The sequence below is a fragment of the Tamandua tetradactyla genome, chromosome 17 (assembly GCF_023851605.1).
Source record: "Tamandua tetradactyla isolate mTamTet1 chromosome 17, mTamTet1.pri, whole genome shotgun sequence".
NCBI lineage: Eukaryota > Metazoa > Chordata > Mammalia > Pilosa > Myrmecophagidae > Tamandua > Tamandua tetradactyla.
The window spans coordinates 16,674,745-16,694,394 of record NC_135343.1 but is presented as its reverse complement, the minus strand read 5'-3'; the positions used below and the strand labels follow the sequence as shown (position 1 = coordinate 16,694,394).

General features: G+C 38.7%; 1 protein-coding gene across 3 annotated transcripts in view; it reads right to left on the bottom strand.

The window, feature by feature from the left end:
- The window catches only part of CAMKMT (calmodulin-lysine N-methyltransferase), a 542,173-nt gene that overhangs the window by 57,494 nt on the left and 465,029 nt on the right, over positions 1–19,650 (bottom strand). For all 3 annotated transcript variants that reach the window (XM_077134133.1, XM_077134134.1, XM_077134132.1), the window contains exons 8-9: positions 9,327–9,401; positions 714–777 (exon numbers count right to left, since the gene is read on the bottom strand). In XM_077134133.1, coding sequence (XP_076990248.1) covers positions 714–777; positions 9,327–9,401 — 139 coding nt within the window. The remainder of the gene's footprint in view (positions 1–713; positions 778–9,326; positions 9,402–19,650) is intronic.

The following is a 19,650-nucleotide window of genomic DNA, read 5'->3' as shown; positions in this document are numbered from 1 at the left end:
AACTCGTTTTCTTACTTTAAATAGATGTATATTAACTCTCCATTTAGGCTGCAGGACCTCCTAGCTTAGTATAACAGCCCAACAAAATAAAAGTGGATACAAACTCTGTAATTTACTCACAGGCATAAATGGATATATAAATGTAAAAATGTGCACAATATTTTGTGCCATGCTTGGCTTCATTGTGACATAATGTTTATAATATGAAAATAATGGCTTCCTTTTAAAGCAAAGAACTTTTAATATACAGATTCATCCGAAGTCCTTTTCCTTTAATATAAACAGAAATAAAAAGAAAAAATCACAATAAATAACCAATGACAAAGGTTACCACTTGACAAAGGTTACCACTGAAGGGATTACAAATGACAGAAGTCAACAGAAAACTTTCAATATCATACTTCTACTTTAATATGAAGATATTGTTATCAAAGAAAATGACTCAAGAAATGCTTTGATAAAATAATCTCACACTATCTTTGAAGCAGTTTCATTTATTTTACTTCCCACTGTGTTTCTTATCAGAAGGCCAAGGGTAAGAAGTTTCCTAGTTATGATTAGGAAAGAATCTGATAGATCAGAAGACCCAATTGAAGTTGGACATAATAAGTATTACATGACATTAATCCTGCCATTCCATTACTTTCTCCATCTTTGTGCACAGACTAATTATTCTGAAGCCAGTATTCAGGAGAAAATAGAAACATACTCACCCTGGGCTGGAGTAATCTCTTTATTGCCTCAACAAGGCTGGCTCTGTACTGGTCCAGAAACAGGCTGACATTGAGAAGAGAGCAGAATCCAGATTACACTGGGTTTTCAATCCTAATGATACTAATGGAGATAAGTACAAGGCTAATTACACATGTTTACCCAATGCTTAAAAAGAGAAATTGTTTCTTTTCATTCAAATGTTTCATTGGGGGAAAAAAAGATATTGTGGTCAGCTTTATCCAACTAAAGCCAAGTTGTTAACGTGCAATGAGCCAGGATTCACACATGACTGGGTCATGTTGGTAAAACGGACAGTTTCTAAACTTCTGTCTGGGGAAACAGTTTGGTTGAGATGAAGTACTCCCTGCTTCCGGTCATTAACTCCTAGGCTCCCCTAAACCTGTGTCCTCTTCCCACCAAGCATGCTTTGGGGCTGCCTTCCAAAAACAAACCACTGAGCAGATTTCAGGTGCTAACGGTTTTTGGTTATAAAGAACAGCACTGAGGTTGGACTAAACCAGTGACCTAGAAGTAAACAGCTACAAAAACAAAGAACAGGCTTAGGGTCACGGAGACCATGGCAACTCTGGATTTCTCTCCCTTGACGTCCATATTGATTTACCACCAGTTCCACTGTGTCTGTTCATTTTTCTTCTCTGGTCTTTTGACTTCTGCTGTTGCTCTGTCACCCTGGTTGGTTGGTTCAGTCTGGCTCAGTCTTTACCAAGCCTCATCTTGGAAGGCTGGGGCAAAATTTCCTCAGCTAGGGCTTGCAGGTCCCAGACCTCAGCGTTTGGGTTAGTTCCTAGCAGGTGGCAAGTTAGTTAACTTAGCCATACTTGGGCGGGGTGGGAGCAGGGTGGGATGAGAGCGTCCAGAGTTGAAGGCACACAGAGAAGAGCTGGCTGCCAGACATCATGTGAGTCTTAAAGTGGTCAGAAAAGGGCAGCTCTGCTAGAATCTATTGGCAATACCCATTGGTGGGGACCACTATTTTTTTTCCTGAATCCCATATTAGGATAAATAATCAGATAAATATGAATCTTGGAGTTCATAAAATGCAGCTAAACTATTGAAATCTGAATAGTCCTTGAAAAATCCACAATGTCTGGCTATTAGTCATGAGATGACAACCATATGTACAGCATTGAGAGAGCATAAAGAGACAAAGGAGAAGACTCTGCCTGTCCTTATGGCGTTTACAATATAACGGGGAGATGGGCTGGATAGCACACAGATTAAAGCACAGATGTCAGAGACGAACACAAATTTCAATAACAAAACTGTTAACATTTACTGAGTTGAGTGCTAGGTGCCAGCCGCCTTAAGAGCTTTTCATGGATTATCTCATTTAATCCTCATACCATACCTATGAGGTAATTATTATCATTAATTAAATTTTACAGCTAAGGAAATGGAGACCTAGAGAGGTTAAGTAAACTTGCTAAGCATCACACACCTCACAAGCGTCAGAGCTGGGACTCACGACTGCACAGTATAGCTTCAGGGTCCATGCCCTGAGCCCACTGCTCCATCCCTTCTCCCAAGAGAGTGAAGAGGGGCAGAGGAAAGACATAGGTGGGTGCGGCAGGCTAGCAGAGGACGAGTTAGGAAAGGTTTGTCACGAGGGCCATTCCTGATTACTTGAGCCCACAGTGAGGTCTTCATTCTCTGAGCCCAGCAGCACACAGGAGAGCATCTGGCCCTTCTCCCAGTTGCCTATGTCCCACAGCTGCCCTTCCACTCGGACTCTAAACTCCTTGAAGGCAAGGAGCATCTCCCATGTTTCTTTGCCTCTTCCACAAAATTTGAAAAACAGCTGAGGGCATGGCAGACAACAGGGTTGGCAGAGAGGGCGATGCTGTGGGAGCAGACATTTCAATGACACTGCACATCCATGAGAGTGAGACGCGTGTTCAGCTTTAGACTGATAACTGCTAGGTGGTGGTTTTGCAAAACAAAGGAGAAACAAGGACTGTCTTCCACTTAATAAAAATTCACAATGATTAAAAAAAAAAAAAAGTAGGGACAGAACTGTTGTTTTTGTGGTTGTCGTTTCCATGGGCAGGCCCCAGGAATCCAACCTGGTAGGCGAGAATTCTGCCACAGAGCCACTGTTGCACTGTCCCAGAACAGGTTCTGAAATGACATCTTAACCCAATCCACAATTCCAAATGCATTTCGTTTGGAAAGCAACTTGGGGTTCCCTTTTGTGGGTGCTCCCTTACACCTTGGGCTAGAACACCTGGCAGCCTTGTGCATCAGCCAATACATAAGGGGCCTACGTGAGGCCCCCTGCTCCCATTTGTAATGCTGTGGATTGGTGTGGACCCTCTGATGTTGCCTCCCCCTCCTCACACTGCCCATAGTTTTATGGAAAGATAAAATTTTCCCATGGGTAATAGGTTATCCTGATTGATGGATAAAAGGGGTTAGGTTCCCATTCTAGACATGGTTTCTGGTCATCTGAATAGGATTCTTTTTCCTTTGCTCATATCATCCTTCCATAAAAGAGGAACCTTCCACTGTACATGCTGTGGTGACCAACAAAACTCAAGCACTGCCTTTTTGGAAACTTCTCGTGAAGTGCTCTCCCTCCTCCTCTTTCTCAAAGGAGAGACTAATCAAACTGGAACTGCCCATATGAGTAAGCACCACCCACTTGAGGGCACTGCCTCCTTCTCTAAGGGTATCAGCTGTCAGCAGGAAGGCTGCTGTCTGCCTTCAGAGGAAGCTGTGTGGGGCCGCACTTCAGACAAGGGGCAAGTGTGATTCAAGGTTTATTAGAGCTTAGATTCTGCCCTTTCTGTTACGTCACCCTGGGCAAGTCACTTCACATGAGGCCTCAGTTTCTTTGTCAGTAAAGGCCCACTTGTGTGGCACTTGTGGATAAACTAATAATATATCTTAAGTTGACAAATATTTATTGAGCACCTACTACTATACTAGGCACTATTTAGGCATTGGGATAAGCTATTAATAAGACAAAGTTCCCATCCCTCAGGAGCTTCCATGTTGTATTTATTTACACATCACTATTTCCAGCACAGTATACACACACAGATGGCGCTCAATAAATGTTTACTTCCTGATTGCCTCACTGGCAGGTTGACACGGTCCTCGGAATCGAGGAGCTTATGTGGAGTTACTACTCCACATAAATATCTAGTAAAATATTATTTTACTAGATGCTATTAAGAATGAATCAGCATTTAGGTAGGATGTTTCACCAGGTCAGGTTCCCTTCCAGTTTGATTAGTCTCTCCTTTGAGAAAGAGGAGGAGGGAGAGCACTTCACGAGAAGTTTCCAAGAAGGCAGTGCTTGGGTTTCGTTGGTCACCACGGCATGTACAGTGGAAGGTTCCTCTTTTATGGAAGGATGATTTGAGCAAAGGCAAAAGAATCCTATTCAGATGACCAGAAACCATGTCTAGAATGGGAACCTAACCCCTTTTATCCATCAATCAGGATAACCTATTACCCATGGGAAAATTTTATCTTTCCATAAAACTATATGCTTAAATCTTGGACCACTGAATGCATCTAATTAAAACTATATAAATATTAGGCACTAAGTTGAATTAAGTAGGATTGATGAGAAAGAAATAAAATAGTAATCCAGTCTTTTAAAAATTGCTCTTTAGGACTATATATCTTATTCTTCAATGAGGTAACACTACCTTAAGTTTTATAATAAGTGTTCTGTTTTTGTCGTTTTAAAGATGGCTATCACTTTTGAAAATACCTCTGTTCGTTACTCAGGCTAATAGGAAATGTGGCTGGTTGGGATACACAGCATTAAGCAAAGTACCAATCTCGGTTTACACTTGCACATCCTAAGAGCTGGTAAAATTGTTAGAAAAAAATCAACAGCACTTAAAAGCTGAGCCTACAAACATGACTGTAAGTACTATTTCTATTTAATGTTGGCGATGGTGACAAAGACATTAACATCACAGCTCATTGGAAAATGCAGTTTAACACACAGCACATATTCCAAACACAACTATGTAAAAAGTAATGTTTGTTTACCTCATCATTCCAAATCAAATTTCCCAAAAGCATGTCTTGTGGTTCTCTAATAGATCTTTATTTCAAGCAAGCTCACTTTTCTGCTTAGCTCAAATGCAGAATTTATAAGGCTTTGTAGGCTATGTCACATGAACAATTTCATGTGCTTTAGTAGGAGTGATATATAATCTCCTGAAAATTCACCCCTTAAATAAGTCCTAATGGGCTCAGAGAACAGCAGTAGCTTAAGTGGATCTATTAAAAAAGGCTGAGTGGGTCAGTGATTGGGATGAAGATACGATTTCAACTCTCCCTTCAGGTACTGATCAAAATGCATCGACATTTAGGTCTAGTTTGGCCATTACACACACACATACATGGTAGTGCGTGTGTATGCACACATGCACACACATACACCTCTATATAATTCACTTATGGAATCAGCGCTAGCTTTGTTCCATTGATCTGAATCATAGATTTTCTGACAAAGGAAAGGTGCTGTACCATTTTCATCACTTACCTTGGGAAATCAGTCAGAGTTTTATGAAGACACAAAGCATCCTTATGTCCTCATAGGGAAATTAATAAGCACAGAGAACAAGGAAACATTTCTTTTTCTCAGTATCTGCAGAAAAGAGGTCCTCTAATTTTCAAGGTGAAATGTGCTATGTTAATTTTGCTCTTTTAGATTTAACTTTCAGCAGTAGAATGACCTCTTTTAGCTTACCAACTGATGTGGCAGCTGGGACTGACACCTTACTCTGATCTTACTTGGCTCTACCCTTTAGGTTGTAAAATCTTGGGCAATCCATGTATCCTCCGAATCTCCTCATATATGAGTGGAAAGTACTGACTATATTTGGGCTAAAGACTTTTCAAGTGTAAAGGCTAGTGAGTTGGGATTTAGAGCTACCCATGATCACAGCTTCTGGAAGAAAAAACAATTCTAGAGCCTAGAGTATTTCCATTTTGAGAAACAAATTAACATTTTCAAGAAAACAGCTTAAAAATCAAACGTTTTCATCATGTAGCATAAAGTGAAAAGGATAAAAACGACAAAACCACCAATCATCCATTGTATAATCAGTGTAAAAATGCTGAGAGAGCAAGCAAGGTGGGTGCTCTAGGCTGATGTACTTCCCCCGTTTCTTTCCAAAGTCCTGGCTGCAGGCCACAGATGTGCTCGTCGTCCTGCATACCTGGATCAATATGATAGGTAATGGGTGGTATTTAAGGCAGGTTTTCCAAGCTTCTAGAGATTCCAAGAGTTCAGAGTCTTTTCTCCCTTCCTCCCTCCCTCCCTCCCTCCCTTCCTTCCTTCCTTCCTTCCTTCCTTTTTTTTTTTTTTTGCAGGGTTACAATAAACTGGAGAGCTGACAAACACTGAATGAAAATTTAACTCTAAATCTCTTCACCAGACCTGACTTTTTCTAATTAGATAAAAACATCTAACTTCTGGACCCTTAGATTTTATTGTGATTGAACAGGGGTCTGGAAAGACAGGTTTAAAATTAATAATCGCATGCTATTCTAAATTCATCAATGACCAGGATGCACTTCCCAGCAGGAAGGAATCCTTACATTAAATTTAACCTTATACAAGCCAACTGAGGTTTTTAATAGGCATGCTTTTCTCCTCCATCTGTGGTTAAACATTCTAATATTTTAATGTTTGTCAACAGCATCCTTTTGCAGATATAGCTGTACCTCGATTTTTCCTTCACTTCAAAGTTGACATTTTACAAGTTATTTAGGACTGTTGAACCATGAAACTGTCTTTCATTGTCAAAAATGCTGAATGGTGAAATAATGACTAGCTTTCACAGTTTGCTTCTTTATTTTATAATCTAGTTGATCTACTAAATTTATATGTGAACTAAGAGACTGTACCTTCTGAGAAATAAGTTATTTTCCCCACTGCCCACAGGTTTGTGGATGTTTGAATGTAAATATATGACTATATGAATGACTTAAGAACATAAACAGAACCCTGCTTGTTATAATCATGTACATTTTGCTTGAATTGCCATGTGGGTTTGGAATAGGTTTGTAAATAGAGCTTGTTTTCATTTAAATGGGATCAAGCAGTACCACTGGTTAGCTGTTCAGGGAATCAGACAATGCCACCCTTGCTGGATATGCTTCAATAAAAATTTAATCCATGTATCTAATGTTCAAACTCCAACTCTTGCTTCACATTCCTGTAGCCTAATCCAGATCTTATTTACTGACAACGACTAAAGGATGGTGTGAGACTTACCTTGATCTTTTTATGTGTGGCACCTATTTCTAGCACATATTTTGGGTTTCATCTTGGACGTGGTGTCTACAAAGGGCTTTTTTCTCCTCCTCTATGACATTCTAAAAAATGCACCATGGTCTGTCTCAAGAAGATTTTACCAGAGAAACACCAAACTAACAAGACATAAAGAACTCATGGAATCCCGTGCTTCCCTGCTATATGCACAACATGTATATTATAAACATTACTGTACTTTCTAAGTTTCTAAGCAACTTACCCATCCCTGAAAATATGAAGCGAGACCAAAGAATTTTTAGGAAAGCGTTTCTTTTAGAAATAATATCAGCATTGCAGTGAGAGTAGCTTAATGTTTCACATATACAAATGGGAAATTATAAACAGGCTGACTTCGTGGCACTTACGACACAAGTGAAAAAACAAAAAACCCTGTAATTCATGCACAGAAAAGTCATTTATAAAATGAAGCTTGGTGTATTTAGTTTGTTGACTCCATAAATTTTCACATAGCTACTTGTATGTACACACACACACACACACACAACTATATTCTGTTCTATTTTTATAATGAAACCTTAAACTGAATATGCATTATATATATCATTTGTATGTGACCCTGTTGTTGGCCAGGGAAAAAAGACTATTTTTCTAACATGTTGTGCAGCTATTTTTAACCTGAGAACTTTAATCAGAAAAGAGCTTAAATCTTCCTTTGCTTGTCTCTCTGGTACAAATAGGATGACATGCTGTGACTGCCCATAATACAAGATATGATAAAGCCAGGTTGTTTTGATATTTGTGTGAAGGACAAATTTAACTCTAAATCTCTTGGCCAGACCTGATTTTCCCCACATAATCGGGTGCCCATTCGTGTGCGACCCTCTAACCCTGCAAGGAGTCGCTGCCCTCCTTCCCTCGTTCCACTGCTCTCTGATCTGACTTTCATGCTTAATCTGATCTAATCCTGCCAGCATTATCTTCATCTGTGCAATGAAACCTGGAGGATCCTTTCCCATATTTGGTGAGGAAAGGCATTTACTAAATCACTTGGCTTAGATCATATGGTGAGGCTTTAGCTCCTTATATTTTATTAGTTGAGGAATGCAACAATATTGATGATAAGTCAGAAATCTGTTTTTTTGGGAATAAGGTTTCTGAAATTGCGTGTAAAGAGAATTAAAGGGCCATGAAGAAATAGAAAATATCAGCTAAAAGTAAGACAAAATATTTAGCTTTTATTGAGGAGTATTTTCAGAAGAAAAAAAACCCAACCCTAATTCTACTGACTTAGGTAGAAAACTTACCCATTGAAAATCTTATTAAAACAACAACAAAAAATACTTCATGAAAATTGAAGTCCATTTAATCTACTCCTTTAGGGAAAGTCTTCTCTGAGTTCTGGATCTTATGATTGGGTTTACCAATATACTAGAACTTTTTAGAATCTGAATTTGCTGTGTTTTCAAATCCCAAGTGTCATAAGAAACAGCTTGATAAAATTACAAATAAGATCGTACTCATAACAATATGGAAAATACTTGTGAATTGTCCATGTTCCCCAAATGTTGAACTAATTATTACTCAACATTCATAAAGAAAATAGGTGAGTTGAAATAATTAAGTTTTGACACATATTTATCTTGTAACTTAGGATCAGACTTTCATTAACAAATAAGTAGCCTGGATTTAAAAAAACAAAGTAATGTAAATTATTTTGAAAAAGCTGACATGGCAGATTTTATTATTATTTACATAAGAATAAAATGCAATTTTATAGTTTTTATTTATGCATCATTAAATACCATTATTGAATACACTGAAAATATTAGATAGCAGATAAACATTTTAAGAAAGATATTTCCCTAAAGATGTTCTACAAACATGTTTATTTGCTTCAGTGTATATGTATATACATACACATATATATGCACACACATATTTCCTTATATCAATAGTCAGCTCTTTCCTAAGAAGTAAGCTAATTGAACTGTTTGTGTTGATAAACTCCTTTTCCTCCACACTATTCCTCTCTGAGCCATAATTATTTGCAATTTGCCTAAGTCGTCCATTTACTGATACGTCAAGCATGAAACAGAGGCAATTCCAGAAAATGGAAATGCTTCTCAAAATCAATCTTTGGGAAATAATGTGGTAGAAGTTACTGCGTGATAGAAGACTACCTTATAACTGTCACATGGAGATGAATATTAATTTGTTGAGGTTAAGGTGGCTTTGTGCTTCATTTGTTGACTCTGCTTGGCCGTCAGCAAAGCAGCACAACCCAATTACTCCAGCAAAGCAATTTTTTCTAACAGGAGTTTTATGATTTTTATGTACTTACCAGTCAGCACACATAACAATGTCAAAATGTCCTTCCAGTTGAGAGACATCTGTCTCATTATCCCATCGTAAAATGCTTGAGGAAAAAAAGATTTTAAAAATTATATTTAGGGTTTTTTTTTTAAACTTTTGATTTTGAGCTATGAACATTATTTTTGCGGCACTTGAAATTATTTAACAGATATATACAAATTATAGCAAAAGGTATAATATAAAACTATGGATTCAACTCTGTATTCCATATTTTATTTAGCCTTCAAATCTGGAAGAAGATGATTTCTCTATTTAAATACAATAGCTAAGCTTTTGTTAGTTTTTACAGGGTTGTAGACAAACTAGAGAGAAATACCTTATCTTTACTGTAGTCATTAAAATTATTCTAGACCCTTAGCACCAATGAGGAACATATTGAAACAAACAAAAAAAATCCTCTAGCTGACTGGAAATAAATTACGTGAGACTCAGTGTACATTTATCCTGCCTTAATGTATATCAGTTGCATTTCTTATGAAATGAAGTAAGCAATCTGGCAAGACAGAAGAAGAGAATAAAAGAATAGCCAACTATGGGCGGGCCATGGTGGCTCAGCAGGTAAGAATGCTTGCCTGCCAAGCCCGAGGACCCGGGTTCGATTTCTGGTGCCTGCCCATGTTAAAAAAAAAGACTAGCCAACTATAATTCGGCAGTTTTGTTTTAGGCATATTTTTAAGTCTACCCATTCTGATACTTAAGAGGATCAGGTTTTAAACTCCACATTAACAACAATAATTAATAACATGTATTTGAAAACTCCAGTTATACTAATGAAGACAACCAGAGGTTTCAAGTTACTCTCAAGTAGTAACTGTGATTAGCATTTTACCATTTTAGAGTATCTTAATGATTCCTCCCTCTATCACACCAAAATGGTGATTTGCAGTACTATTTTCAAAGTAAAATTTTGCTCCTATTCTATTCAATTGCTATTCAAAGCTGAACTCTGTGATCATATCCTACCCTAGTCAGTTACATTTGCTTTTCTTGGTGAGTTCTTTATTTCTTCTATATCTTCCCTGAATGAAAAGTCATGTGTTTGAATATAAAGTTTTATTTTAATAACTCTAAAAGTTCTCTTCACATATATTAATGCACATGAGGCCTAGTGAATTTCTGAAGGTAAGACAAGATTAAGCACATTACCACCAAGATGCCTATACAAATTGAGCATCGGTCAGATTTGTGCTGTGCCATGACCCAAGCCATCACGGAGGCAGCTCAGCAGGCCACGCAGACAGGCAGACCTGTAATCCCAGTGGAGTGGCCTGCATATTCTGCATTCTGCAAGCACACAGATTGGGTGCATGAGGGAGGGCTTCCCTGAGGAAGTGGCCTTCCTCCAGTGCTCATAGGCCCTGTGACTCATGGACGGGCTTTAGAATTTGATACGGCTGTTCTTGTCTAGGTTCACTGGAGGGCTAAGAAATGAAGGGAAGTCAGAAATCCCTAAGTCATTAATGCTCACATTGGTTTTGGATTCCACAGAAACTCCATGTAGCTGAGGAGAGTGGAAAACAACAGATACCAATGTTTCTGGAAACACTGCAGCTTCCAGTGCAGCTGGGGCTCATACTCAGTCGGGGAGTGAGCCTGCTCAGCCCTCATCAGAGACCTACGAGGCTTGATGAGTTCCTCCATGGACAACATGGCTAAAATAAAGATCTATATTAGACTTTATCCAATCATAAAAGTAATGTGACCATTATCCAAATTTTGGGAAACAGGGAAAAGGATTAAAATTACTCATAATCTTACCAGTCCAAGAACCATCATTAAGAAGATGCCTTTACCCAACTCTGCAAGTAAAATCATTACCCTCCCTACTACGTGGGACATGACATCCAGGAGGGAAAGTCTCCTTGGCAATGTGAGATATGATTCCCAGAGATGAGTCTGCCCTGGCACTGTGGGATTGACAGTGCCTTTCTGACCAAAAGTGGGGGAAAGAATTGTAACAAGTAAGGTATCAGTGGCTGAGAGAGTTCAAATAGAGTTGAGAGGCTACTCTGGAGGTTACTCTTACCTAAGCTTCAGCTAGATATTGCTAATTATCACGGTTTGCCAAACCCAACCAAAACCATTCCTGCCAACCCTAAAGAACATTTAGGGCTTTATCTGAGATTCTACAAAGGTTCTATGCACTATAATTACCTTCCAGAAACTGACAACCTCCAGATGGGTTCCTAGGCCAGATAAGCCTTGAAACCCCATGGGGCTATTCTCTCTAGAACATCAACTAGTTCTATCCCCCTATCCTCTATTATCAACAGCCCTTTTCAACATGAAAAAATTAGAATGGGCAGAGCCCAATACCTCCAAAGAGTGGAAGAAAGATCAAATGAGAAGGAGGATTTATAACAGAGCAGATTGGATTTAACAATTGAGTATAACTGCTCAATCATTATGTTGATATTTCTTTTAGTCTCCAGTGTCTGGGAGCAACTAGAAGGAAAAACCTAAAATTGTGGAACAGTAACCCGTACCAAACTCTAAAATCTGTTCTATAGCTAATTGTCATTGTGTGCTTTGAAATGTATTGCTTTTTTGTATACATGTTATTTTTCACAATAAAAAAAGATGTTTTTAATACATACATAATTACTAAAACACAAGAATAGAAAGTACAGGAAATCCTGTAGTGTCATTGGATATTGGATTCTTGAGGCGCTTCAGCCTCTGGGTTCAACAAAGTCAAACAGGAAAGACAGGGGTCTAGGCTTTATCTGTAACAGGTTGGGATTCTTAAAGAAATTGACATGCTCAGCTTGATCACATGGGCCACAACACATTCCCAAAGGGTGTTTTCCCCTATTATGGCTGTGCTGTCCCATAAATGTAAGCACGTGAGAGGGAGTGGTGTTATAGACTGAACACAGTGCTGGAGTGACAGACAAAACTAGATTCAAATCTTGGCTCTTTCCCTTCGGCATGAACTCGAGAAACTATTTAACCTGTTTTTCTCCTCGGTATAATGGGGATCAGAATGGCCACCTTCCTGAACATTTTAGGGGCACTATCCACAATGTATTCTGGAGTTGTCCTGTCCACGTAACATACGATGAGAATGAGGCTCCTGCAGTTGGGTAATTGGGGACTGTCTATCTCAGAAGTTTAGAGGGGATGGTGGTTTCAATATTCAAGGAGTTCTTTAAAAATTTCTCTCCTCCAATGATTTTGCCCTCTATCCCACCCCCAGCCACTACAAATATGGTCATACAAGCTACAGAAGTGCTTCAACTGTAGAGGAGATTCAGTTGCTGTTTGTTATCTGTCGTAGACCAATACTTTTGGAAAATGCAATAATATGTTGATAGGAAAATGAAAACAAAAAATAAAGATATTTCAAATACAAGTCCACTAATCAAGTGCTTGGATGTCACAGCAGTATCTCTAAACATTTACTTTCCATTTTTGGATTTACTTTACTATAGACCATGAACACCAGTTAGTAAAAGACTGGCATCAGTGTGTGGCCTGGTCATTGAGCAGCACTGTTCTAGACCTTGTGTTCACCAATAACTGCAACTCCATCCCACCCTCTGACCACCTCCTCCTATACTGCATAGCTCATTTCTCCTTGTACTCTGATTCCAGTCCTTCTTTTCACCCCACTGGCCTACAATTCATTGTCACTGTCTCTCTTTCCTAATATTTACCTTCCTCCTAGCCCAGCTAAAATTCCAAAAGCCAGCATTTTAATTACTCCCATGCATATACCCTCAACTCCCTTTTCCCTCTCTTACATCTTCATATTTCCTAAATCTAGCTCTCTGTCTGCTCCCTAACTGTACCTGTTCACCTACATGTGGCTTGAAAAAACACACAATCTGACAGCCTACACTGCATATTCATGACCATGAACCTCAAGTGGGCTCTTAATGATATTTGGCAGTTATACTTACATTTTCCTTGTCCATTTACTCTCCCACCATCCTGGTTCACTATTTTGCATTTTCTTTTCTCCTTTCACTATTCTAACATCTCCTCCCTCATTCTCACTTTCAGTTGATGATCTGGCTTCTTCATTCACTGTCAAAATTGCAGAACCAGATACATTTCATAAACTCCCACCACCACACTTACGCTCCTAACAACACCTGCATCTCATACTCTGCCTTCCTGCCTGTTATCAGCATACTCCTACCTCAATCCAGCACTTTTTCTTATATATCATCCATCCCTTTTTGTCAACTCTTACACATGGCTCTAGCAATTCTCCTCTCTCTCTCCTTCATTATCAGTTTTTTCTGCTCTACTGGATCATTTCCATGAGTATTTAAACAATATCCTCTCTTGACTACATCTTTATCTCCAGTTACTGCTCCACATTTCCATTTCTTCTGTGCAAAAAAAACTTCTTGAAAAAGTTGTCTAAAATCTCTTCTTCCGATTCTTCTCTTAATTTCACTTCAATCAAGCCTTTGTCCTCACCACACACCACAGATGTGGTTGTCAAACTCACCAATGATTTCTACATTATTAAATTCAGTTTAGTTCTTAGTTTCCAGCTTACTTGACCTGCCAGCCTGACTTTCTCCCATGAACTCCAAATTCTTATAACTGGCTTTTTTGTTGTTGTTTCCTCTTGATATCGAACAGACATCTCAAACTTAACATGTCCAAAATTAAATTCCTGATCTTCTTTCTCCCAATCTACTTTATTCAGTCTTTCTCATTTCTGTTAATACAATTCCATCTTTCCAGTTGCTCAGGTAAAAAACTTGACTAGATCCCTAACTCTTCTCTTTCTTTAACACCTACATCACATATTTTAAGAAATGCAGTTACTTCCAACCATTTCTGTCCATCTGTACTGCCCCCATCCTCATCTAAGCTACCATCACTTCTCCTTGGAATTATTGCCTAGTTTACTTATTCATCTGTTTCCACTTGTCACCCTATAGTCTCTGCTCAAGAAAGTAGCCAAAGTGATCCTTTTAAGACACATATCAAATGATGAGCCTTCTCTACTTAATAACCTGTAATGGTTCTTCCCTTTACTCAGAGTAAAGCCAAAGTCTTTATAATGACCTACAGGACCCTGTACAATCTGGGCCCAGTTACCCTCTAGTTCTCTCTGCTTTAGAAACTCTGGTTTCCGTATAAGAATATGCTCAGCATGCTTCTGCCTTAAGTCCTTTATACAAGGTCTTCTCTGTCTGGAATGCTCGTCCTCAGGATATCACTATGGCTCACTCCCTCACCTCCTTCAGGTGTATGTTCAAATGTCTTACCTTCTCACGATAGCTTCCCATGACCATCTGATTTAAAATTGCATTCACGCATTTCCACGGAGCATTTCTGAATCCCCTTATCCCACTTTTAATTTGTCTATAGCCCTTTTTACCTTCTAATGTGCTATATACCTAAATGATTCATTTTGTTGCTTTTTTGTTTTGCTTTTTTGCCCCCTAGAACGTAAGCACCATAGGGATAGAGATTTTTTTTTTAAATCTATTTTGTACACTGATGTATTTCTAATGCCTAGAACACTCCCTGGCACATAACAGGTTCTCAATAAACATCTGTTATATGCATAAGTAGTGTATAAATGTACCTAGCATAATGCCTGATACAAAGAAGGCACTGAAGAAATAAAGTTTCCCATTACTGAGCTGTTCTCTGAATAAAACGTATAGATTAAGTAGATATAAAAGCTACCTAAAATACTTTATAAGGACTTCTGCTTCAGATGAAGATGGAGTAACAAGGATTTGATTTAGCTTTCTGCCTGAAATAACCAAAAACTCTAGACAAAATATATAAAACAGCAGGTTTCAAGACTTCGCACATTGGCAACAAAAGACAGTGATGACTGACAGAGGAGAAGCAAATGATGTAAGTCTACTGCCCTGAGACTTACTATACAGAGGGGACATGAAATTTGGAACAACTAGTCAAGGATGTTCATATGGACATAAAGGTTATCAAGGCTATGAAGAAGATACTGGAAGAGCATAAAGAATAATTTGAAAGAATAAATAGAAAAATACCATATCTCACAGAGATGAAATATATTGTAGATGAAATCAAAATCTGGTAGAGACACAATAATGATTTGAAGAAGTGGAAGAAAGAATAAGTGAGTTACAACACAGGACAATTTGACTTGTGAGTACAAAAGAATCATCAGCATCCCAGAAGGAGAAGAGAAGAGTAAAGGGCTGGGAAGCTTAGTTGAGGAGATAATGAGGGAAAACTTCCCAACTATTATAAAAGACATAAATATACAAATCAAAGGAGTTCAATTCACTGCTGGGATGGAGCCAGGTGGAATTCTCAAGTCAAGGAGATGGAGCTGAGAGTTTGAGGAAACCAAGGCAGTTATAGTTGCCAGGACAGAGTACTGAATAGGACAGAAGCACAGAGAGAGAACTTCAGAGATATGGGAATGGCCCCCTGAACTATCCACAGAGTACTGATTGGTGTGTGTGTGTGAGGAAACCATTCAAGGTTGTGAAAAGGATCATCTGAGAGGACTGGGCCTAGTGCTCGCACAAGGCAAGACACAGTGTCAGTTTCCAGCAGCCTGACTAGAACACCTCATAAGTCACTAGGTATTGGGCAGAGTCCTCAGGAGTCTCTTGTCTCAGTAGAGAAAATAATTAGATGAAATGCTACTCTGGTTCCGCCTAATAAATATTAAAGAAAGACGCAAAGGATCAAACTATTTCAAAGTAACTTAACTTGCCTCAGAACAAAGCTCAAGAACATTTATAGGAATACAAAAACATCCAGATTCCAAAAGATAAATTTGGCATCCAATCAAAGATTACCAGACATACAAGGAACTGAAATACTATAACCCATGAGGAGGAGAAAAATCAAACAAATTGAATCCAATCTAGAACTCACACAGGTGTTAGAATTAGAAGACAAGGGTATTGGTTACCATAATGGTATTCCATATATTGAGAAAGTCAAGCAGAGACATAGAAAATACAAAAATGTCTCAAATCAAACTTCTAGAGATGAAAGCTACAATGTCTGAGAGGAAAATTACACTGCACAGGATTAAAAACATATGAGACATTACAGAAGAAAAAATTAGTGAGCTTGAAACATAGCAGGAGAAACACAAATGAGAAAAAATAAATTAAAAGAACATTAATGAGCTGAGGAACAAATTTAAGTCCTCTAATCTATGTGTAATTGGAAGCTCTGAAAGACAGAAGAAAGGAGGAAGGTATCAAAAATATTTGAAGGAATAATGCTGAAAATTTTCTAAATGTAATAAGAACTATTAACCCACAGGTCAAGAATTTAAACAAACTCCAAGCACAAGAAACATGAAGAAAACTACAATGTACATTACAATCAAATTACCCAGAGGTGGTGATAAAGATACAATCTTAAAAGTAACCAGAGATAAAAGATCTATTGTGTACAGAGATAAAAAGATAAAGATGATAGATAATGGCATATTTCTTGTAAATGAGAAGACGGTGGAGCAACTTCTTTAAAAAAGCAACAACAACAAAAATCTACCAAACTAGAATTGCATACCTTGCAAAATAATATTTAAAAAAGAAGGTAGACTTCGGGAAGGTAGCGGAATAGGGACAGACTGAGTTCACTCCTGCTCCATGGAACAAGAAAAGGGACAGAAAAAAGAACAGGACTGTTCCAGGGTGCAAGTGACCAGAGAAGGTCTTCCACGTTATGTAGGGAACGCCTGGACGAAAAAGTGCAGAAACTGAGATGGAGATAATGGGGTGAGTGAGCTCAGGTATGACCCCCCCAGGGGAAAATGACAGCATGCAGGTAAGTATAGGTCCGAAGGAACACTGTCCCTCCACTACAGCCGGTCCCCGCAGCTAGCTCGGGGGATTTTCCCACGCAGCTCCGTAGCTGGAAGCTCCTATTGGGAACCCAAAAGTGTAACCGGCCGCCCTGCTGGGTGCCGCACCAGGCACTGTGATGATCGGCTGCCACGCTGTGCGCTGGGATCAGCTGCCCTGTCGCACATCAGGACCAGCTTCCTGTCACATGCTAGGACCAGCTGCCAGGTTGAAATACCCTTCCCTACAGCCCAAGATCATCCCAAACAGGAGCTGGGGCTACCAAACCCATCGGGCCCATAAGCAGAGTCTCTGCGGAGGTGCACACTGTTCACCCCTCACCCCAGGGTTGGCGGTTCTCAGCGCACAAAGTGAGATCAGTGGCCCTGGTTGGGATTACACAGGGTCTCCATCTTGCTCAGACAACTACCACTGTCGGGAGAGGCAGGCCCCAGGGGAAGAGGTGGCTCGACAGCGCCATCTATTGGGAAGCCTCAAGTAGACGTGCACGGCCTCGGGGAAGTTTGGTAGGGAATTACTGGCAAAGCAGTGCAAAAGGGGATCTTCAATGCAAACTTACCAAGATAATCAAATGCCCTGAATGCAACAGAAGATCACAAAGCACGTGAAGAATCAGGCAGATATGGCCCAGCCAAATGCACAAATTAAAACACCAAAGGGGACGTGAAATTTGGAACAACTAGTCAAGGATGTTCATATGGACATAAAGGCCATCAAGAAGACACTGGAAGAGCATAAAGAATAATTTGAAAGAATAAATAGAAAAATACCATATCTTACAGAGATGAAATATATTGTAGATGAAATTAAAATATAGTAGAGACATACAATAATGATTTGAAGAAGTGAAAGAAAGAATAAGCGAGTTATAACACAGGACAATTTAACTTGAGAGCACAAAAGAACAAATGGCAAGAAAGATGGAAAAAATGGAAGGGGATTTCAGGGAAATGACTGATAACATGAAGAGCACAAATATTACAATCATCAGCGTCCCAGAAGGAGAAGAGAAGAGTAAAGGGCTGGGAAGCTTAGTTGAGGAGATAATGAGGGAAAACGTCCCAACTATTATAAAAGACATAAATATGCAAATAAAAGGAGTTCAATGCACTCCAAATAGAATAAATCCAAGTAGGCCTACTCCAAGACACATACTAATCAGATTGTCAAATGTTGAAGAGAAGCATAAAGTCCTGAAAGCAGGAAGAGAAAAGCAATTCACTGCATACAAGGGAAACCACGTAAGACTGAATTTGGATTACTCAATAGGCACCATGGAGGTGAGAAGGCAGGGGTATTATAAATTTAAGATCCTGAATGAGAAAGACTTCAAGCCAAGAATGCTTTGTTCAGCCAAGTTCTTCAAAATTGAGAGAAAGAATAAAATCTTCTCAGACAAAAACAAAGGTTACGAGAATTTGTCAACAAGAGACCTGCCCTACAAGAAATACTAAAGGGAATTCTGTCAGCTGAAAAAAAAGAGAGAGACAGGAAAGGGAGGTCTGAAGGAGGGCCCTGAACTGAAGAGTATCAGTAAGGGTAACTTAAAGGATAAAAAGAGAGTGAGGGAAAATAATATATCAATCTGACAAATAAAAACAAAATGATAAGATGGTAGACTCAAGAACAGCTCTAACTGAAGACATAACTAAAGAAAAAGATCCATTCAAAATAGCAAATAAAAGAATCAGGTATCTAGGAACAAAATTAGCCAGGGATGTTAAGGACTTGTACACAGAAAACTATAAAACATTGCTAAAAGAAATCAAAGAAGATCTAAATAGGTGGAAAGACATTCTGTGCTCATGCATAGGACAAATGAATGTCATTAAGATGTCAGTTCTATCCAAACTGATCTATAGATTTAATGTAATACCAACCAAAATTTCAACAACCTACTTTGATGACTTGGAAAAGCTAGTTATCAAAATTTATTTAGAAAGAAACAGAGACCTTGAATAGCTAAAAATATCCTAAAAAAAAAAAAAAAAGAACAAGTGGGAAGACTAACACTTACTGCCTTTAATGCTTTATCATAAAGCCACAGTGGTCAAGACAGCATGGTGCTGGTACAAAGACAGAAATATTGACCAATGGAATCAAATTGGGAGTGTGGAGATAGACACCAAATATATGATAAATTGATCTTTGACAAGGCACCCAAATCCACGGAAATAGAATAGTCTTTTCAATAATTGGGCATGGGAGAACTGGATATCCATAGCCAAAAGAAGGAAAGAGGACACCTACCTTATAGCCTATGCAAAAATTAATTCAAAATGGATCAAAGACCTAAATATAAGAGACAGTACCATAAGCGTCCTAGAAGAAAATGTAGGGAAACATCTTCAAGACTTAGTAATAGGAGGTAGCTTCTTAAACTTTATATCTAAAGCACAAGCAACTAAAGAAAAAACAGTAAATGGGAACTCCTCAAGATCAAAAGCTTTTGTACTTCAAAGGACTTTGTCAAAAAGGTGAAGAGGC